The following is a 23012-nucleotide window of genomic DNA, read 5'->3' as shown; positions in this document are numbered from 1 at the left end:
TTTAAATGTTGGTAAATGAACATTTTGGAGACTCTAGAGGACGCTGACCTTCTGCTGCCTTTATTACCAAGGGCCAAGCTGGAACCAGAACCAAGAGAATGAACAAACATAACATGAAATTTAAAACACATGGCCTTAAAATGATTTAAAACGTATGCATCATGGCAGGAAACTGAGTACATGAGTTGGGATTCCGGGAACATACGCTATTTCTACTGAGATTAGATAACTGTGAATGAAGAAAATCCGTTATGACTGTAGTTACGGATATTTCACAACTTTCCCGCCATTGTTTGGACTGAACTGAATCCACAGAAAACCTATTGTGTCATTCAGCAGGAACTGAGTCACTTCATTCGCTGGTAAACTGGGCATGTCCACTTTCCTGCTGTCACACAGTAATTTCTGCATAAATTCACCTTATCAGGAACTCACTGAACCTGGCCGGGTTACTGGCAGCGGCTGTCTAGACATTTTGGAACCACTTTTGGAGTAACCTGAGGCGTGTTGGTGTTTTCTGCATCCGTCTGGTGTCTCTCAAAACCTAATCCTTCCATGTTTCATTTATCGAGGCAAACTTTTTCTTTGTTTTTGGTTTTCAAATGCACAGAAATGAGGAATACAGCGGTGTAAAGAGATAAGAGTAAAGGGTAGGGAGGGAAGATAAGGCAAAAAAAAGGGAACGAGGAAGGTAAACCAGAACCAGATGAAAAAATAAAAAGTAGTCACTCAACCAGATATATTACTGTAATACATAGATTAATAAATAAAATACACCCCGAAGGCTTCTCAGCAGCAGATACTGAGGGAGAGGAAACGGCTGCTGGTTCTCTTCTCCTGCTCAGATTGGATGGAGAGTCAAACTGTTTTAACAAATACACCGAGAAACAAAGTCCTGGTCCCGAACACAGACATGAAACCGCTCTTAAATTTCAAGCAAAAAAAACCTTGTCTTGTGGCGGCTTGTTCTTCATGAGGCAGAACCATTTGTTGAGCAACTTTCTGTTGCTTGTTGCGATTCGCTGTGGTTTGATGAAACCTTGCATCTCCAAAATGTCAAGTTTTTGGCAACAGCTGAAACTACAACACAATGCCACACTGTCAACCTGACAACAACAGGTTAAAAGGAGCGTTCCAGTCTGTTTATGCCGTATAATTATATATATTTTAACATTTCCTCGTTTTTGGTCATTTTAAATATATGAATGTGGCCTAACCTAGCTTGAATTTAACTGCTGTCTACAGTCTCCATCTTAACAAGTCGTTTAGTCTGTTATCGAGTCCTAAAATCCACACTTTCTTAAAACAAGTGAAAAAATCTGAAATGGCGTTTGATAATTTCACTTGTTTCCACTGCAAATCAACTTGTTTTAAGAATTGTGTAGAATGAAGAGTCGTTCTCCTGACAGCAGTGCAGTGATCTGCCTTATTATATATATATTATATTATATTATTATATTCTGACTGGTTTCAACAGACTGACACTCTGTTCTAGAAAACTCCTGAAACAAGTGAAGCTGCTCTGGAAACAAGTGGACTTATCAAACCCCACTGGCAGATTTCTTCACTTGTTTTAAGAAAATTAGGACTCAATAATAGACTAAATGACTTGTTAAGATGGGGATTTTTTTGCAGTGAGGGCCACATTTTTCACATGTTCCTCATCCTGTTCCGCATCCTTCTCCACAATTCTGCCCATAAAGAGCAGTTCACTCTTTTAATTAATGCTCTTCATATAAGCTGCGTTTCTATTTTCTACTTTTTATTGTATTTGTCTATTTATATTGAATTTTATCTCATTAAGTCTGATTACTTTTTGTTGCTGGAGTGCCAAAGACAATTTTCCATTGCATGTAATGTAGTGGACAATAAAGATTTATCGGAAATAAAAACTGGCGACAGTAAAGAGGGGGGACCTTCCATTTCTGTCACCTTCGAGTACAAGAACATAACAATAAAACGAATCTGACATGTTGAACTACAGAAGACAGTGTGCAGACGACACTAAGAACAGAAGCAACATTAACGATTAGCACAAACTTAAAAAAAAAAGAAAAAAGACTGGCAGCGTCTTTTAAAAGATTTTTTTGATCAAACGAGATTTGAGAAAAGCCGCACTTGCTTACTTTGAAACTCACTGATGCTCCCAAATTGACCCAAATGATTACAGGACAGTAGTGCCATTGGTTCCTGATACCTGTGAACCCTCTGTGTGTTTCACACCGAATGATAAACTTCAGTAATGATGCTGTTAGGTGATGAACTGTTGAAGGATTTGCAGCCCGCAGGGTGAGACACCGATGCTGCTTCACACAAACACACATCTGCAGGACCGACTGCTGATTTATGAGGCTCCCGTCCCCACAGGGGACGAAACCACTCATCCAGAGAGAGTAGGAGGAGGAAGAGGAGGAGGAGGAGGAGGAGGAGGAGAAGGAGGAGAAAGCAAACGAGACGGGAGAGAGGCAGGGACGAAGAAGAAGAGGAGGAGACAGAAAGAGAGAGAGGGGAACTGAGATATACTGCAGTCTCTGGTGCTTGAAAAGGGGAAGGAGGGAGCTGGGAAGGGAGGGGTGAGAAAAGAGAGAGGAGGAGGAGGCAGGAAGGAAGGGGGAGGAGAGTGAAAGCCTGCGAGGAGAAGAAAGGGAAGAGTGAGAGTGAGACGGAGGGCAGTAGGCTGCGCACCCCGCTCCGAGCTTTCCTCGTCTGTCTTCTCTCTCTCCACTGCTGCTCCTCCCTCCATCCCTCCATTCCTCCATCCATCCATCCCAGAACCGGAGGACAGACTCCTGCTTTCAGCCCCGAGGAGAGGAGTCCAGCCTGCAGCCGTCAAACCAGGACAGAAACCACCTGTTAGTTTTTGTTTTTGTTAAAGAAAAAGTCTTGGGATTTGCTGATTTTTGCCTTTGCACGTCGTTCTTACTTCGCTTCTTAAAGCTGCTTTCTACTTTAAAAGGCTGAGTTTTACAGATTGAGGGATTTGTGAAGTGAAGTGAACATTCAGTTGTTTTTACAGTTTTGCTCTGTTTGTCTGTTAACTACAGTATATGCTGTTTAGGTCTGTGCTTTCTCTATTTTAAAAAGGCATTTTAACAAAGAAATTGATTGCGTTTTTGCTTGGACTGTACACAGTGCAGAGAGACAGGAGAGACAGCAGAGAGGAAAAAGGAAAAAGTTAGGACAGATAGATAGATGGATAGATAGATGTTGGATGAGTTGGGTGACGGCACATGCGGCAGCTGTGATGTGACCGACCCACCGGCGGGATCGGCAGGGTCATCACAGATCTTTGAATTGATATGAACTGTTTTTATTTCTCTGGGGAAGTCTGACGCTGTTCTGTTCTTCAGCTCCTCCCTGCTACACATTCCTGCAGCTGGAAGCTGCCCAGCTGGAAGCGCCGGGGAAACCGGACTCTTCCACTGCTCTTCCCCGCCTTGCTCCGCGGCTCCTGGGCAGCAGCTGTTGAAGCGTTCACCGTCCGCATCCGCTCTCTCAAACTGGCAACCCTCCAGGCACGAGCCTCTCGCCTCTCGCAGCGTCGCTGACACATTCGCTACACGTTGGAGACAAACTTCCTCGCTCAAGAGCACCTTGGCACTTTGTCGGTGGAACTTCTAACGCAGCCTTTTTTTTCTTGACAATCCCTCAAAGGATGAAGGATTTGTACCCGGAGGCTGAATCCTTTGTCCTCCATGAGTGAACGATACAGGATCGCACTCCAAACTAAACCCGCTCATCACTGCCGGGGCGTTTGCGGTGATGTGGATGCCGCCATACTGCGGGACAGCGGACAGCAGCGGATGATGTGAAGCGGATAATGCCATGCTGAGAGGCAGGCCAGCTCTCATGAGCGTGTTCCTGTGGTTCGTCTACCTGCCCGTCCAGACCAGCGGAGCCCCAGCCTGCAGCCACGAGGCCTTCCAGATCGTCTCCAACCTCACCCAGACAGCCAATGAAATGGTAAAGTTTTCACCTCCTGTTCTCATTAATCAGCTGATATATCAGAGCAGGGTGTAACGATCGGGAGGGCCTTTTTCAATGCTTTTCTTTTATGAGAAATGGTCTATTTTTGATTTTCCTCTTTGCATTAATCAACCAATAAGATTAAAGCTGGGGAACTGATAGGGGATTTTTCAGTGATGCTTCGAATTTTCATGCTGCTTTTTCTTTGCTTTTCTTACATTTGAAATGTCACATTTTTTGATTCCCTCTTCTTGTTAATTAACAAATAAGGTCCAAGCTGAGTAATTGCTGTGGCATTTTTTGAGACTCTGGTGCTGAAACGATGCTTTTCTTACATATGATTGCATGCATTTGATTTCCCCCTCCACGTTAATCAATAATTACGATTAAAGCTGAGATACCAGTTCTGATACTTCAAATTGTAAAACTGCTCTTTTCAATACTTTTCTAACATCTTAACTGGAACGCTTTTGATTTCCTCTTCCTGTTAATTAACAAATATGATTACAGCTGGATAACTGATGGTAGATTCTCCAGTTCTGATGCTTCAAATTCAAAGCTAATTTACAGGAAAGTATTGCCTTAGGTCCCAGAAAGGACACAGTTACACTTGTGGTATTGCTTATATACTGTAGCACTTCAATACCTACAGCTGAATATCTTGCATGTAGGTGTATCTATAGGTATCTAGGTGTTATAGAAGCGCAGTGTAATTCACAGGAAATGATGCCGCTCATCTGGGGCTGTCAGTGGTTACTTAAACTGACAAGTAACATGAGAAGCGTCTTTAAGCTCTTCAGCTGTGGTTTCTATTTAATCGCAGCTGTAATTAGTGGTAATTTATTATTAGAAATCAGAGTGAACACACGCACATCTCTTTTCCAGGTGCTGAGTCAGAATAGTTACTTCATGCAAATTCAAAAATGACTCGCAACACTGTGGCAGCTCCCAAAATTTTGCTTACTTTATTCTACATTACAAAAGTACAGCGTTTCGAGTCCTCACAGGCTCTTCGTCAGGTAGGTTTTCAGACAGGTTCAGGTGTCTGATTCATGAGAAGACATGAGAAGAAGACAGGATAGACAGGACTACAAACGGGGATTTAAAAAGAAAGAATGTTATAAAAATGCTTTTGTGTACAAGTGTGGTAAATATCTGTTACTTAGTGACTGTGGAAGGGAGGACCACTGACTGAATGTGTGTGTGTTGTCTCTCTGGGCAGGAGTGGCTGAACAGCACACTGTACACTCCCACCTTGGACGACTACATGGTATGTGATTCCTCACAGTCTGTTTATCTTATCCTGGGATTTGACTTCTCACATGCTTGCACGCATAAACTCACACACTGAAGAGAACCAAAGGTCTCAAGATGACTAATCACTTCAATTAAACACTGATAAAAGCCAACAAGACATGCAATAAAGAGGTCAGACATGAATTAAAAACAGAAGAATAACAGACGAATCCAGCAGGGGTAAAATATGCAAAAAACTAAGAATTGATTTAAATACTAAGGATAGTGTCATTTGTCCCGTGTTCTTTGTGTGTCTGCCAGCCCTCTGATCGTAGCGATTAATTTCCCAGCATGCCTGGGAGCTTTGGCGTGGATTCTCATGACGCAATATAATATTTTTAACTGTTTGCAGTCCAGGTCTTCTTCTTGTGGCAGACTAAACACAGAGAAACCACACTAAAACAGATTTTTAACTCTTAATGACCCCCTTTCCACCTTACTCTTAAAGGATAAGGAAAATTAAGGCATTATAAATTAGTCGGACCACCAAACACTCAGTGAGTTCACCCCTGTCGTTCCATCTCAGCCTTTTAACAAACTATTGAAGTTAACAAGCCCATCTTTTCACAGCTCCAAAAAATGCATAAATGGTCCATCAAATTTCTCCAAACTGCTCCTGTGATCTCTTATATTTTCCTCGATGACATTGACACACACGACAGTGTTTGGCTGCCGTGTTTGGTTTCTGTACGAACATCTGGGTAATGAAGTTCACATTTTTACCTCTCGCTGCTGTTTGGTACGGAGGCCAACGGGGGCAAACGCACTGCAACGACCCAAAGTAATTGCATTAGGAGAAACGCCAATTAAAGTCAAAAACACATACGAAAACCCAAAGCAAACACAACAACGGAAACTTGCCGTAAATGAAGAAGCGCGCCGCAGAACGCCAAAGCAAATACATTAACAGGAAACACGCTGCTAATTCAGTTTTTCCTACTGCAATTGCTCTGGGCCGCTGAGGTGCGTTGGCCCTGCCGGCCACCATAGCTTGGAGCCATCTAAATGCAAAGTTGCCTATAGTGCAGCTGTAATACACCAGAAGGCAAAGTTAATACACTGGTCCCTGGAAAGTGTTTCCAAATCTCAACTTTGTTGTTTTTGTTGAAGCGTGCCTTGACATGTGGCCTCTTTTGCTCGGTCATGTCGATTTGCCCTACACAACAACAGGAAGATCAGATCCTACCTGTCTGAACATGCAGCACGACTCCTAGTACAGGCGCTTGTAATATCACGCCTTGACAACTCCTTACTGGCAGGGCTCCCGGCATGTACGCTCAAACCTCTGCAGATGATCCAGAACGCGGCGGCGCGTCTGGTCTGTCACTCCGCTGTTCATATTCCTCCACTGGCTCCCAGTCGCTGCCCGCATCAGGTTCAAGTCCTTGATGCTCGCCTACAAAGCAGCAACCAAAACGGCTCCGACCGACCTGAACTCCCTCATTCAGGTCTACGCTCCCTCCCGCCCGCTACGCTCTGCCCAGGAGCGGCGCCTGGTGCTGCCGCCACAACAAGGCCCTAAATCTCTAGCCAGACTCTTCTTCTGTGGTTCCATTCAATCCGCAGAGTCCCTCTCAATCTTTAAGAAAAGGCTTAAGACCCAGCTCTTTAGTGAACACCTTCTCACCTGATGGACTGTGTAATCCAAAAAAAAAACCCCCTCTTTATCTGCCTTTATGCACTGCCTCTATGCACCTCTGTCCTGTTGGACCAGAACTTAGCTTTATGGCACTTACTCTCGTTGTTCTCTCCTGACTAGATCCTTGCTTGTGTTGTATTAAAATCTCATGTGTACGTCGCTTTGGATAAAAGCGTCTGCCAAAAGGGAAATTGTAAATTGTATCACAGAGCCTGAGCATGAGGTTCCCCTCACATCATCTTTCACTGCCAAGACAACAAGTGATCTGCACCGACAGAGAAGGAATTACTCTCGAGCTCGAGGGAATATGCAAATTACATGCCTTTGATTTTTTAGTACCAACATGCCCACATACAGAGACAGAGAGCCGGAGAAAAAGATAGAGTGAGAAAAGCATAAACATTATCCACACAATATGAATCACTTGTTTGTTTTTGCAAATTAGCCCTCTGTGGTGTAAACACTCGACCCAGAGCGTCGCGTCCTGAGCTGAAGGGACAGATAATGACACACAGATAGACACCAAGAGAGAACAGATGTTTAGGCCGCCTTGCCAGATAATAATCCAGAGACAGTGACAGAAAAAGGTCTGTTCTCCATGCAGCGGCAGGACACTGAGCCTGGGTCAGAATTGTATGAAGGAGATGGATCGTGAAAAGATCAATTCATGCATTTAATGTAAATTGGAGCAAAATCATGACCGGTCTTGCAATATTATTCAGTTTCTTCATTTGACTTCACTTAAAGCTCGTCCACGACAGCTGGAATGACTCCAGAAATGTGGGAGTCATGCACCACGAGTTGTAGCTTGACAAGAGTCACCTCAGTCAACCTGAACAAAGTGTTCACCAGACAGGTGTGAGCAAGTCAACTTCTCGAGTCCCAAGTTACTCTCAAGTCTCAAGTCAAGTCTCAAGTCTAAATGTAGAACAGCAAGTCAAGTCAGAACAAATCAAGAGTCCAGTATCAATTTAATATCTTAAAGAAAACTAAATATCTAGGACTTTTCAATGCAATATGGTTTTAATAGGATAAAAACTTGGTAAGAGCATCATGAGTTTGATTTCTAGAATCAGTTTCAACTTCAATAAATTCAATCATTCCATACAAATTCAGAAAACAGAATTTAAATTCAGTCGTCCGCTGGAACAAATCTCATCACTTTCAATCTAAGTCATTTACACAAACACAAGATCTCAAGTCAAGACTTTAGAAACCTTTTCAAGTCATCAAAGTACAAGTCAGAGTCAAGTCCCAAGTCACCAGAACCCAAGTCAAGTCAAGTCTCAAGTCTTCTCTTCATGCATCAAGTCAAGTCTCAAGCAATGACAATTGTGACTCCAGTCTAACTTAAGTCCAAGTCATGTGACTCGAGTCCTCACCTCTGGTTAGCCAACTAGCCAGTAGGCTAATTTAGCAAAGCAACCAGCAGACCTTTTTCACCAACATGGCCGACGTTCTTCTGCAGGTTACAGATCGCTTCTCTCCATTGGCAGCAATGTTAAGAAGCAACTTTCTGTCTCCTCCTATCCTTCTGTTTCTGTTGTCAGACGATGAGAGACTAGAAAAAAGTGATTTGATCGACGGTCACAAAATGCTAACAAGGCTAACGCAAATTTCTGGGCTGTTAGCGTTTTGTGACCCTCGATCAAATCACTTTTTTACAGTCGTCTGACGTGTTTATTAGCCTACATGCTTTGCAGTAGTAACAGTTGTTATTTCTGATGTGAAATTCTTAATTCTTAGGTGAAGAGTGTTTTCACATTTTCCTATTCACATGGGAAAGGGCAAATTTCACATGTTCACATATTAGTTGACTTGTCACGTGACTTTTTTGTAAAGGACACACCATCAGCTGATGTTGTTGTTATTGACGTTGTGGTTGTTGTCTTCATGGCATCATCTCTCTTTCTCTCTCTCTCTCTCTCCAGCAGAAATGCCCCACATCAACCCTGAACTGTTTCGCTCAAGAAGTCAAAGTCCTCAACGTGGAGTGGCCCACCTTGAGGCCCACCTTGAAGCTCACCCTGCGACGACTGGCGAAACATCTAGGAAATCTAGAAAGGCGATCAATCAATCAGGTGAGGAGGGAGGAAGAGAGAAAGAGAATTATCAGTCACCTTGGTAGAAGCTGGGAATTGAACTCTCACTTTCCACCGCTCTATTTCAGTGTCAGACTACTTCCTGTTTACGGTTGTCTCCTTCACTTGCCTTTCATGGTGGGAACACGGATTTCTCTCTCTTTTCGAGCACGGAGCACGTATATATTTGCATTTTAAGGCTCTGTGCTTAGTTCACAAAATGTCCGGAGATCAGGCTGCCTCAGGAGGAGCAATATAGTTTCAACATGGGGGTTATTCTGCTCTGACCGCCGTGAAAACCACAATATAATCTCCTCACCAAGATCAGATGCAGCTGGACGAGTTTGTAACGTTCAGATTTTTACTTCCCGTTCATTTGAATGAGGCCACGAAAATAGACTGAAAAATGACATTTAACACGTTCATAAGCAGATTCAACAACAGATCCTGCTGCTGTGATTTTCAGTTGACTGTGGGTCCGGCTTTTTTATTGATAGAAGAGAACATAGTGGAGGGATACCATTTAGGACAGATAGTTGGGAGACCGGATCTACTTTTATTTTTAAATACTAATTTTAGTGTAAACCAAGAATAGAAATGCAAAATGAGGACGTACCAGTTTGCTTTATTGTCTTAAAAGCACGATCTGATGGCGAATCTGTTCACAAACGTGTTAAATGTCACTTGTCAGGATATTTCCGTGGCTCATTCAAACGCTGCAAAAAGTAACTGAAATATTGCTTTAAACCTGAAATAAGCGATTTCAGACCCTGTAACCAATCCTGAAACTTACGTGTGCTATGTGGAGATTTCCTTGAGGCATAATGATATAAACCTGTGATATAAGCTGTGTTGTTGTTTTCACCTCTTTTCTAAAGCTTGTTGTCAGACCCGGTCCGTGTATCATCCGATCATTCAATTATTTCATTCAATCTGGCAAACGCAATCTATTTTTCTGTTTTTCTGTATGCACCAAAATTTGAAACCTGATGTTTGTTTTCCTGTTTTCAGCTCTAAACGGAAAGTCTAATAAACAAGGAAACCAAAACGAAATAATAAGTCTAATTTACGTTTTTCTTTATTTATTTTCCTATTTCCCACGCTGTCTTCCTGCTGCGTGTCCACGCTTTGCGCATGCGCAGTGTATAGTCGCAATTTGCTACATCCAGTGAGCGCCAAAAGCGGAGGCTACCGAAAGTCCCATGGTCCAGTCCTCACTCGAGCCATACATGTCTCTAATTCATGATATGTTTATGAATGGAGTGACATATCACGAGATCTCGGAAAAGATGCGAGAAATGGGTGTCCAGCGGGGAAACTCTGAGATCAGTATCCGGAGACTACTTGCCAAACGTAATATGCGGAGAAAAGGACACGCACTTCTGATTCAGACCTTGAAACCTTGCTGTCTCTCGAGCAGTAAATGAGGTATGTAACATTTACAAATGACAGTTGAGTTAGAATAAGCAATAGTTAAAAAAAACATGTACTATTTGCTGTAGCTTGTAGATAAACACGTGTGTGCCTGTGTGTGTGTGTTTTAACAGACTGGATCAACTTGTGGTCGTTACGTGCAGGGGAATGCCTAACTGGAAGAGATTTGAGAGCAGCGCATGCCTCTTACCATGAAGAACGGCGTCAAGAATGTTATTAAGTAGTCCTAAATTTTATGTTTTTACAAGAGTCAGGGTTGTGTATGCCATGCACATGTATGCCTAATAATACCTAGACTTCATCTAATGCTGACCAAGGTTATTAATATATTATATTTTCTCGCTTGCATAGGGTACCCGTAACTTTAACCCAACCCCATACAATGCGGAGTATATGGGACACAAGTTACACATGGACCAAAATGAAAAATTGGTCATGTTTGGAGTGACTCGTGATTGCTTTGGATGGATACAGCAAGAAAATTGTTGCAAATGCAACTATGCCTGCAAAAAACAATCTAGCCATCTATGAAGAGGTGTACAGGTCAGTGTTGTATGTTCTGTTTGAAAGAAAATATTGTAATTAATTGTAATAATACCAATAATTAAGTGTTTCATACTTGTTTATGTAGACCTGCAGTGACACGTTATGGAATGTGGGATCATTGCAAAGAGTTTTACCTGTGCCTTTACATGCAAGAGAGGCTGTCAGAATATAGACACAACCAGCAAAGAGAGCCATACCTCCAAACTCTGACCTGCCAGATGTGCCAGATTGGCATAAACAGATTTGTGCAATTATGGAATGCTCACAGGATCCCAGGTGTGTTACATATCCCATACAAGTTATTCACTGGAACAGGCTCTAGAAAGTGTTTTACCATTGAACATCACAACACACATGTTTTGTGTTGTTAAAGGGAAAGGGATACCAAATCACCTGGCAGGGACTGGAACACCGAGGAAAATCACAACAGATCTTCCACCAGATGCCACAGCAGCAGCTGACACGTATGACAGGGACATGATCATCCCTCACCAGAGTATCTTCATTCGGAAGTGACCCCTTTCTGTCTGAGGCAGACAAAGTGAGAGCAGAGCAGCACTTTGCACAGTATTACCCCGACCTTTCAGTTGTTTTTGACAATGCTGTCAATTACAACTATGCTCCATTCAAAGAGGCCTTGATCTATTGATGTAACAAAGAGATGTTCCTAATTTCATGTGTTGGATCATGAGGAGCCTTGTAATGGACTGAGGGATAGCCTCAGCTGTGTGGGTATGCAACTTGTTCCAAGGAGAGTATTTTCATATGTCTTATGCTGCCTTCAAATGGAACTCGTGAGCTCGTGGTTACGACACGGGAAGTCGTGTACACGATATACTTGGCGTTCAAGTGGTTAAGTCGTGAGAGCACCGCTGCTAGGCAACGCTGCAACGCTGCATCTAGAAGCCACCAAGGCTAACAATTTAGCTAGCTAGCGAGCGGGTAACGTAATGCAGGAAATGCAAAGGCATAATGACAGAGGAAAACGATGAGACCGTTGGGAATATCAACATTTTCCTCAGACATATTATAAAATTACTAAGAAAAACTCTATACGACTAAAATTACAATATATTAACTTACCATCCACCGAAAAATGAACTTCCATTTCTGAAAACGTCAACAAACATGTCACAACTCGTGAACTCGGAGCTTTCAGAAAATTTCCACTTCCGAAGTCGTGAATACCACAGGAGGGGGGCGTTCATATGGACTCTTCTGGTGAGCACGGTACACACGAGCCCATTTGAAGGCACCATTAATACATGTCTGGAGGGGATCTTTAAGTTCTGTTTAAGTAGACATACTGTAACTATGGACTCCACCATTATGCAGTCACTACTATAAGAGTACAGGGTATAAGTATACTCTTGAGCCAAATGTTACTATAAAAATGTCAACTGTCTATCTTGTTACCATTAAAAAAACAATGCCATTCCATTTTGTTTACTGTCATCGTATCCATATTACACAGTGTTCACAGGACCGTTTTATGGAAAAAAATATTTATTTTGCTGGAAATCAGGAAGTGCTTGTGTACAGAGAGAATAATGACGAAACAGAGACACAAAAATGTCCAGCTTGCCACATTTTCTAGCTCTTATAAAATCCCTGTGAGCTGAGAACAACGATGCAACATAAAACGTATCAATCCTCAATATCAAAAGCATTTATCAATCACATGACATAACACTGTGAAAAGTAGGGATTGGTGGCAAGAACAAATGCAGCATTTACTCTTCGCGTGCCAGTTCTCTAACGACACTTGCTAGTTCAGAAAGGCCAGTGACCCTGTGAATGTTGACGGAAAAATCCTCCGCTCGACGCTTCAAACACAGTGATGAATTCTGAAGCCACAAAGTAGTGCAGGATCTGCAGCCAACCAAGCTTTCACAGCATGCTGCAAATACGGGATCTTCCATGAATCCTGCCAGTGTAAGAAATAAATATTACAGGTCTGAAAGCGCAATACAAGACACAACAGATGAAGACATAAAACGGAATGAAATTGTTTTTTTTTCAATTGAAGCAGTGGTTATTCAGATGTCAGACAGCATTACAAAAAGCATCCTCGAGGTGTAATTGAGCCTGTGTATGGCATAAGCAAGGTGCGCTTTGAGCAACAGCTGGCTCAGTGGGAGTGAACCAAGTCCTCTCTCTGCCTCCAGATGCTCCAAGCACACCCTCCCATGCCACACAAGGAACACCAAGAGCCTGGACACTTTTAAGCTTTTAATGATAAATATGACTGAAAATGAACTTGATAACACTGAAATCAATTGATGCCTTTCACATTAAGCTTGCCACTTTTCTCAGGAATGTCTTTGAGCTGGCTGGCTGTCCTCTTTGGCTTGCTGAAATTGATCTGACTCAGGGGTGCTGGCTCGACCTCTCTCCTGGACATGTAGTAGCAGTAGTAGTTCTAGTGATTTACATTGTTCTAACATACATTAAAGGGTAACTTCGGTATTTTTCAACCTGGACCCTATTTCCCCATCTTTTTGTGTCTAAGTGACTAAAGGGGACAACAATTTTTGAAATTGGTCCAGTATTGAGCGAGATCGCTTCAGCCGGCAGCCGTGAAACGAGCTGCAATGTAATCCGACGGGGCAAATCGCACCGTCAATGTACGTCCACTAAAAGTTCTTGTTTCTGCCACTGACAGGCTCAGATTGTTATTATAAGTGTCTGACAACATTATGGAAAGGACCCTACAGAGAAATGAAACGTTTTTCTTTACCTTTCGCTTGATCCGGTCTGTGTGTAACCAAGTCTCGCTCAAGTCTCGCGAGAGTTGAGTTGTTGCAGTTGTGTTTTTTCCTTGAAGCAAAACAAAACACATACAGTATATCAGTGATGAGAATTTATTATGATCACATCATCACATCGATTCTCATCGTGAGCAATGGAGAGAAATAACTGTAGAGAAATAACTGATCAACTGCTGATCAAACGAACCAATTAAAATCAAACTGCTGATCAAACTAACCAATTATCAACTCAGAGAAATACCTGATCAACTACTGATCAAACGAACCAATTAAATATGTGTATGCAACACAACACTACACAATGTCATCTTCATTCTCATCACAGGGCGTCTGTATTGAGTTAGTGCAGCTGGATCCCCTGCAGTTTCCACACGCTGTGCACTCGATATTGTTCTTTTTGCATGTGCATCTCAGGGTGCTGCAGTCAGCCTGGCAGTTGCACCTGATGACCCGCAGAAGCTCTTCAGGAGCAGGGGGTAGGGTTGTCTGAATTGGCACAAACCCCTCGTCACACTTCTGCCATCCCCACTCTGTGGGACGAGGTCCATCTGTAGATCCCTTCCATTCTTGTACTTGCAAGCACACACGCAGGCTGTGATACTTTGCTGCTCCTGATGTTGGTGGTAAGACCTGTGGCTGAACGTAAGTTGAGCTAGATGCCACCTTCTCACAGAACCGGTGATATCGGAGGGAGTCCAGGGTGTCAGTTGATTTTCCATTGTAGAGAATCACCATCGCTTTCTCTCCTGCTTCTGCCGCATCATCTGTAGAAGCTGAATGTGCATAGACCACCTCTGCCTGCTCTCGGAATATGTCGCTTTCTTTGAATTTCTTGAGGGAAGCTCCCTTCCCGATCCCGTGGAGGTGAGATGTAGTGTCGCATCCAAGAACTGCATGCAAGAACAAGATGTGCTTACATATGTCTGGGCCAAGTATTTGTTCTGCAGCCTTGATGTCCCAAATGTGAGGCTTCTTTGTGTTCTTCCTCGACTCAGAACAAAAGAACAGGTCATGCGAGTCCAGGCTAGCATGGTAGCAGAGAAGGACTAAGAGGTCTGTGTCATCCCCCATTAGCACAGTATTGTTGGTGGTAGCACACTGCACAGCTTTCTGCACAATCAGCAGGTCAGCATCTCCTGAGGCATGGTATGTCTCACAGTTTGCCTTCTGCAGCTCTTCACTTAGCATGGAAACAAATCGCTGCTTGTTCTGCCTGTTAGCCAGGAACTGTTCCTTCTGCATTGTGACAATCATGTCGGCTGTAAATGTCACAGTGGCGCCAATCTTCCCTTTTGACCATCTGTGATGTGTCATGTCCTTTGTGTTGTTACTTTCATACCCATCAAACACCACTACAGCCTTGCCATACTTCCTCCTTACATACTCCGTGTACTGGTGGCATATGTCTTTATAAGTAGATCCATGGGACCATGGGATGCGTTGAACAAGTGCTCCACCATCCAAGACATACTGGCTGCCATCAACTGCATTATCTGCTGGAACATAAGGCCCGATAAGATCCCAGATGGCATCAGCGAGGGCTGGCTTGTTTGCATCTCGAAGCAGGAGAGAGGAATCAAATAGGGCTGGGGGATAGCTACATAGTTCGTATTTGAGGGCTAACTCGAGTTCATCGCATTTCTGTGCCACTATGACCAGTCTCTGGAAGAGAAGCTGTGGATCAACTTGAATTTGATCTCTATCGATCCTTACAGAAGACTTCATGCCGAGAGTGACAGCTTGATCCTTCCTCTTGAAGGCGTACTCAGCAGGTGTTAGTCCATCCATAGACTTCAGTATCGCAGCGCCAACTGACTGTGCTGTATCAACGTTGACGATGGAAAGTGCATGCTCCCCAGTGGCAATGTTCCGCAGACTAGGGTTATTGCTGAACGGATTTTGCTCCTGTAGATAACTGAGAACTGTCAGTGTGTCCTTCCAGTCACGGGCTTGCCTTGCTTTGGTCATGTCCTTGTTCTGCTCTCCAGAGTTGTAGTTGACCCCCGTGAGTCCCTCCATTGCCTGGTTTACTTCTGCACAGGCGGGCATCGATAGCAGCCACAACAGACGTTGTTGCTCCGTCATCCCTCGCCCTCGTGTGAGCCCACCACTGGTTTTCAAACTTCTCTTGACCCACATTTTTGGGTAAAATGCCTGGACTATTCCCTGGGGGTCAGATTTAAAAGACCGTCCTATTTTAAGTTGGATACAGAGTGCTCCAAAACGGATAGTGTCATATATCTATGATAATTTAAACTCCCAGAAATATATGCCTACATCAGGAATGAAAGCATGGGATAGGGATATATCTGAATTGGGACAAGACTTAGACTGGGATGCAATTTGGGATAATGTTACTGGTGCTTCGAAAAACCCAAATCATCAGCATATACATTTGAAATTTTGTCATAGAGCATATCTAACGCCGAGAATTAGACATCGAATGGGAATGGTACCTGACCCATATTGTTCATTTTGCTCCCAGGGAACCGTTGGCTCTTTTATACATGTTGTATGGGAGTGTCCAGGGGTTTTTGATTTTTGGGGGAAGGTTATTAGTACCCTTGCAGAACTAACGGGGGTACAATTGCCAGTGGACCCTGCTGTACATCTTCTAAATGATGATTCCCACCTTTCCCTTACGGAAAAAACACGCAAAGTCTGGCTGGCAGGCCTGACTGCAGCTAAGAAGATTGTAGTCCAGCGTTGGAAACCTCCTCATGATATTTCAAGTACTCATTGGCTTCGGAGCTTTTTGGACATTTCTTACCTGGAACTATCATCAGCAAGAGTCAATGATGCACGACCAAACACAATTTTAATGTGGACAAATTTGATATCTAACTTAAAAGATCTTCTGGCTAAATAAGGATGCTATGTCGGTGTGGGTATTATTATCCTGTTGGTTGGTGGAGGGGGGGGGGTGGAGAGAGGGGTGGGGGGGATAGGGATGGGGGTAGAGGGATAGTTGGGTTAAACAATCAAAATGTATTCGGCAACCTGTTGTGTTGTCTGTAACTTGACGGTGTTACAATAAAAAATAAATGATAAAAAAAATCTGATTTGGTTGTCCAGGAATCTGGGCGTTTTACCGCCACTCCTAAAACCAAAACTCCCACTGAGAGACGCTGTGTTACATCAGCCAGACTTCACTGAGACACAGGTCATGTGTCTTCACACCCAGTCTGTGATAAAGTAAAGGTCCTCCTTCATGCGTCTATCCTACATTAGAACTGCTGACAATTCTTTCTTTCTTTCTTTTTTTTTAAGAGATTTTTTTTTTTTTGGCATTTCGGCTTTATTGGATAGTTCAAAGTAGGAAGAAAAGGCAAAACAACCAACTTGGGGAATTTAACAATTTTTAATAAAAGTCAAAAATTCATTATCATCTTCAATATATAAAAAGTAAATACATTTCCCAAAGTCATCAATATGTTGAACGATCACTACAGTGATAATAAAATGAAATCTTTATCAATCAGTAGCTAGTCACAAGAAGGATAATCAATTGTTTGATAGAGAAGATGATAACAACAAGAAAATAATTGAATCATAACAAGCAAAATCAGTATCACATCGAAAACAGGGAAACCTAAAAGCCATTGACTCTCTGTCCAAACACCAGAAATCAAGAAGATATAAAAGTATAAAAGGTAAATCGTGAAAAGAAATACAAAAGTAAATGATGAAAAGTAATCACAGTCATGAATGAATAATGCCAAGAATAATAATTCATGTCTGTGTCGATATGCTGGACATGTCTGACACGCACGTATCTGGAAAGCAACAGGCCTTAAATCTGGTCCCAACAGCGCCTTAGACCACCGAGCCAGCAGGACGCCCCATGCCTTCTTGAATGTTACACAGTACAACTGCAACACAAAACTAGGGCTGCAAGCAGTCATGGACGGGGCCGGCAGATGTTAGCATAAGAGGAAAAAGAGAGTTACAGCAAACAAAGCACATTTTGAAAATTTTTCCAAGAGTTTATTTTCCAAAATTCCATCTGATTTATTGCCCCAGGTTGTCGCTGTTATTATGTAATTAAATATAATTTATTACTTTTATCGACTTCTATCAGAGACTGATCTCTGGCACTGCTCACTGCGGCCTCTGACTGACTAACTAATATAAAAGTCACATTTTCACAATACAATGATTAAGCTAGCTAATCAGAGCAGAGAAGTGTCTAGTGAAGAGCTGACACTGTATATCACCATGCTAACTACTGGAGTAATCTCTTACTCTTACTTACTGCTTTGGCATTTGCTTTTCTGGCTTGAGAGTGAAATGTGTTGCAACGTACTAACAGAGCTTAAACTGAGCAGGAGGTTTGTTCCAGCTTTCAGGCCAGAAAGCCAGAAATCTCAGGACCTGGTGAAGTAATGAAGTCGTTCGTCTTGATCAAGAACCTTATCAACGCCCACAGATATACACTCACCGGCCACTTTATTAGGTACATCTGCTCGTTAAATAACGGCCTGCTCCTCCAAACAGCCAATCACGTGGCAGCAGCTCAGTATATAAAGCAGCAGACAGGGTGAAGAGGTTCAGGTTCAGCATCAGGAACATTTTTACACTGTAGAGTTCTGTAGAGTTTACAGAGGAAACAGCTTGTTAATGACAGAGACTGGTTCAAGCTGACAGAATAACAGTCTGTACAACAGTGGTGTGCAGAAGAGCATCTGAACACAAGCTGTTGGTCCTCATGATAAATGGGCTGCAGCAACAGATGACCAGCCGCCACTAGATGGGTGTACCTAATAAAGTGGCCAGTGAGTGTGTTGTGATATGGGAAGTGTTACTAGTCAACAAATAATTTATTGGCTACAAAATACTAAGAATAATAAACTAGAATTGGCTACCTCTAGTTTGGGCGTGTAGTGGAAACCAGCTTTATTACCTCCACCAAGGCGGTTATGTTTTCGGTGCCATTTGTTTGTTTGTTTGTCTGTTTGTCAGCAGGATTATGGAAAAACTACTGGCCCGATTTTCATGAAACTTCGTGGAAGGGTGTAGCATGGGCCAAGGAAGAACCCATTAAATTTTGGAGCGGATCCGGATCCGACTCACGAACAAGCAATAATAGCACGAACCTTGGCGGAGGTCTGCGCTCTCCGAGTGCCCTTCTAGTTAGTTTAAGTGCTGGCTGTAAAATAGGGTTGGCAACACACACACACACATACACACACACACACACACACGTCTTGGTGTGAGAAAACAGCAGACTTGGGTCATGATGGACTGAAGAGAAAAGAGTCGTCCCACACACAAGACACAAGTGACTGAGCAGTTAACATTGTATTCCTAATTAAAGAGTTAATTTCCAAAAAAGCCTCATGAAGGGAAACGAGCCTGCCCTCCGGCCGAGAGAGCAGCTGAGGTTCATTCATTATTCTCTGCACTAAATAGCCTCCAAGAAAGCTTTAATCAACTGAACTCCCCTCCTCAGTGCAGCAGCAGCCGGAGGAATCCTTCACGGACATTTTTGGGGCGTCCAACTCAAGCACAGAAAAATAAACTCTTGGCAAATCACATTCCCATCCTATCGCAACTGTTTACAAATGTTTCAAACAAAACGGTCCCGTACAACTCCACGCTAGTCTCTGGATTAATTGCTCAGCCAGTCAATTTGAGAATCCGATAAGTCAAAGCACAAACAATGTCGTAAGTGCAGCCACTGTAGAACTGCAAGATTGCAGTTTGGCTCCATCCAGGAGGAAAGTCTGTAGGAAAATAATGTTTTGCTCTCTTCAGCCGCTGCAAACAATAAGAGTTTTGTGTCAGAATAAACTGAAGTCCTGCACAGACGGCTCTAATATAACCTGCAGACATTTGTAATAATTGCAGAGATGTTTGGTGATTTAATTTCTCCTGATCGAATCTGCCATGTCTGTCATGTGTAAAGTACAAATTCCAGCACAAATTACCTCCGATATTTTGGTGAAGACAGAGGTTGCCTGATAATCATAATGCCGTGTGAATCAAAGTTAAAGTCAAATTTATTTAAAGTGCATTATCACCAACAGCGGTCTCAAGACACTTCACATAATAAAGACAGAAATAATAATAAATCGAACTCTAATTTCAGTTTCTATCTTCCTCCTTTAATGAAACCTGGAGGCACTTGTGGAATCTGCAGAGTTTTATAAAATACATTTTCAACAAAGATTCAGTCTAAGATGTTAGACATCTGTGGAATGCTGTAAAAGGGCATATTCATAATTATGCATGAGCTCAAGGTAAATGTGGATTTAGAAAGTACCTTGTCATGCCTGATTAGAGAACAACACAATGGAACCAAAGTCAAGTCTCAAGCAATTAAAACTGTGATCCGAGCCCAAGTCATGTGACTCGAGTCCCCATGTCTGATTTAAAGTGATCCCAATTATAATCATTTTTGAGTTGTGTAAGTAATGAATTCCATACGTTGGCCTCCTGTTGGTCCAAAGCAGGTTTTCTGTGATGAGGGGGGGAGCAACAGAGAGAGCGAGCGAGAGAGAGAGCGAGAGAGAGAGAAAGAGAGAGAGCGAGAAAGAGAGATCGCTTGGAGCAATTAAGGGCTGAGCGAATCAAAGCGCGACACGCAGTTCTACGATTAAATAGTGAAAAAAAAGAAAATTTGTGGCGGTCAGTGCTGATATCGTGGCGGCCCGCCACAAAGTTTTCTATGTGTGGGAAACCCTGGAGGGGTAGAGCGAGGGGAGATTGTCCACTAGTTAATCGATCGCGGATGGCATCGTTTTCTCAGACGGATAAAAAAATAAAAATAAAAAATGCTAAAATGGGTCGCCAAAGTAAAGTCTATGATCTCCCAGTCATTTCATCAAAGTAGATCCAAACTGGTTTATAGTGAAGACTGTTCATCTGACTCTGCCTGCAGTGTAATTTAAAACATCTCCCTCTCTCTCTCTCTCCCTCCCTCCCTCTCTCTCTCTCTCTCTCTCTCTCTCTCTCTCTCTCCCAACAGACATGTTATCAGATGTGTGAGCTCCATGAAGAGAAAGCAGCGGGGGAGTTCCTCGAGACTCTCAAAGTCATTCTCCAAAATATGAACACAGACTGTAAAATGGAACAATAAGAATCTGTTGTTCTAATACAAGCGTCCCTTAATGCCTGAGCGCAAATTAAGTGCGGCAGGCAGGATTTTTGAGCATCTTAGGAATTGCATTTGCAACCTGTGCGGATCAAACCCAGGTTTTGGACACACAACATAGCCTTACAGTATCATGAGTGCATAGTGCTGCTGTTGGGTGAAAACCTTGTATCTCCAAAATGTAAACTTTTCAGGAACTAAGAAAAACAGCCTTGTTTTTAGCTTGGTGGCCATGCATTTTGCATTGGTTTTGAAGAGATTTCAGAAGCCCAAACGTTCCCTCAACCTGTAGGTAATCCTTCAAATGAAAATTGGAGTTAGGAGGTTTTCACCCGACAGTGGCGATATGTTACAGTACATGTGGGAAAATGATGAATGTACACATTTCCCCTTAAATGTGCACATCTACCAGTGGGTCTGTAAATGTGCACATTTCCCAAGGAAATCTGGTAAATGTGTATATTTCTTTATTTTAACATAACACTACATGTGACACTACAACATTGCAAGGAAAGGTTAGCAAGCTTTTCTAGCTAGTTAACAAAGTTTATCAAAATCCTCCATGAATAAAGATGAACAAGAGGGGAATCTTCACAGAGACGCTTGACCATTCTGTGTCAAACAAAAATAGAAACAGTATTTTCCATTTTCCCACATTTGCTGTAACACATACTGCACATTTTCATTATGGATGGGCCCAATGGGAATTGAACCCCCAACCTGGCAGTGTCAGTGCCTTGCTGGATCCACTGAGCCGCACAGGACCAGTTTCTGGAACTCATTCGTTTTCTACCACCAGAGAAATGTTGTGCTGTCTTCTGCATGGTGGCAACGTTTCCTCGTTTGTCGGTGCGGAGATGTTGGCTGCAGCTGAACTTTTAGACGTCATCATCCATCAGCAGCCAATCACACACTAGCAGACTGAGCCACTCTGCTGCCTGGATGCATCGGACGGATGGCAACAACACAGTCTCATCAAACTTCTTGAAATGACTGACAGGAATCCAGTTCAGATCAAGTTCCTCCTCCAGTAAAGGATTCTGGTCCAATAGCACGAACTGGACTGGACATGTTCACCTCTTGGTCACATGAGAAGGTTAGCTAAACAGTTTGCTTCAGGTTCAGTAAATGAAAACTTGTTGTCATGAGTTGGGAGTTGAACCCGGGTCGTCGCCCGTCCCCCCCGTCTAAATGTCTTACATGGCACTCATTTCATGACATTTTGGGAGAGCAGGCTGTGTCAGGGACGTTGATGGGAATATGAAGAAGGACATTGTTTGGGACAGAGTCATACAGAAGAAGACTGAAGCCAGCGGGCTGGCTGGCAGAAGGGTGTTGGGTCGGTGTTTGGGACGGAGAGAGGAGGAGGGAGGAGAGCTGAGCTGCAGGCCGGACCGGTGGCTGCTTCACCACTCCATTCAGACATTTTCAGAATTGTACTGATTGGACTAATGAGGAAACTACAATATGATGTCATTATGCTGGTCATTGTTTATTGATGGAACTAAGGATGATTCACAGCATGAATAAATGAAGCATAAATGAAAATACCTGTAAAAGTGATATTTATATATTTTTTTAAGATTTTTTTTTTTCTTTATTAGCCATTTTTTTAAAGGTCGAAAGAGACAGGGAAGTCTGGCAGAGAGAGAGAGGGGGGTGACATGAGACGGCCGGATTCAAACCCAGGACGTCCCACTTACATGGTCCACACCTTAGACCAGTGGGACCCCTAATTCGATTTTTTTAATTAGAGCCACGGACCCCCATTTGTTGACATTTTGTCTCTCAGACCCAAATCTGGGAATATTTTTATTGTCAGATATGATTTTGTCCAGAACTCCATGACTGTCTGTATTGCAGGTAGAGAGATGACAGAGAAACTATGATCAGAACAGACATTCTTCTACATTCTCTAACTGTGTTAACTTCTTGTAAATTAAATAATGCTGAAGTTTAACAATTCATCAGTTTGCTGGGGACCCCCTGGAACCCCCTCCAGGACCCCTGGTGGTCCCCGGACCCCACGTTGAGAACCACTGCCTTAGACCACTGAGCCAACCAGGACGCCCCGTAAAAGTTATATTTTTACATTCATTCACTCAGTCGTAGTAATTAAGATATTTTAACTTAAAGAACATTTTGGACAAATAGGTACAGTAGCTGGTTGATAAACTATATAA

At 42.8% G+C, this 23012-nt stretch overlaps 1 protein-coding gene across 5 annotated transcripts; it reads left to right on the top strand.

The window, feature by feature from the left end:
* The first annotated feature begins 2688 nt into the window (after window positions 1–2688).
* LOC139913106 (uncharacterized) lies at window positions 2689–22377 on the top strand. 5 transcript variants are annotated; one of them, XR_013504945.1, is made up of 9 exons: window positions 2689–2852; window positions 3351–3963; window positions 5189–5236; window positions 8836–8982; window positions 10125–10410; window positions 10530–10636; window positions 10768–10959; window positions 11048–11238; window positions 11336–11592. XR_013504945.1 is itself a non-coding variant. In XM_078284354.1 (8 exons), the coding sequence occupies exons 2-5, from the start codon at window positions 3826–3828 to the stop codon at window positions 10152–10154; spliced, it is 366 nt and encodes a 121-aa protein (XP_078140480.1). In that variant the 5' UTR covers window positions 2689–2852; window positions 3351–3825; the 3' UTR covers window positions 10155–10410; window positions 10530–10959; window positions 11048–11238; window positions 11336–11592. The 5 variants fall into 5 exon arrangements, 4 of the variants coding, with proteins under 4 accessions (XP_078140480.1, XP_078140479.1, XP_078140477.1 ...); XM_078284354.1 differs by having other exon boundaries at window positions 8833–8982; window positions 10530–10959; XM_078284353.1 differs by lacking the exons at window positions 10125–10410; window positions 10530–10636; window positions 10768–10959; window positions 11048–11238; window positions 11336–11592 and adding an exon at window positions 20704–22377.
* Window positions 22378–23012: the final 635 nt, after the last annotated feature.

This window comes from Centroberyx gerrardi, chromosome 6 (assembly GCF_048128805.1).
Source record: "Centroberyx gerrardi isolate f3 chromosome 6, fCenGer3.hap1.cur.20231027, whole genome shotgun sequence".
NCBI classification, from domain to species: domain Eukaryota; kingdom Metazoa; phylum Chordata; class Actinopteri; order Beryciformes; family Berycidae; genus Centroberyx; species Centroberyx gerrardi.
This window is presented reverse-complemented; position numbering and strand designations above follow the sequence as displayed.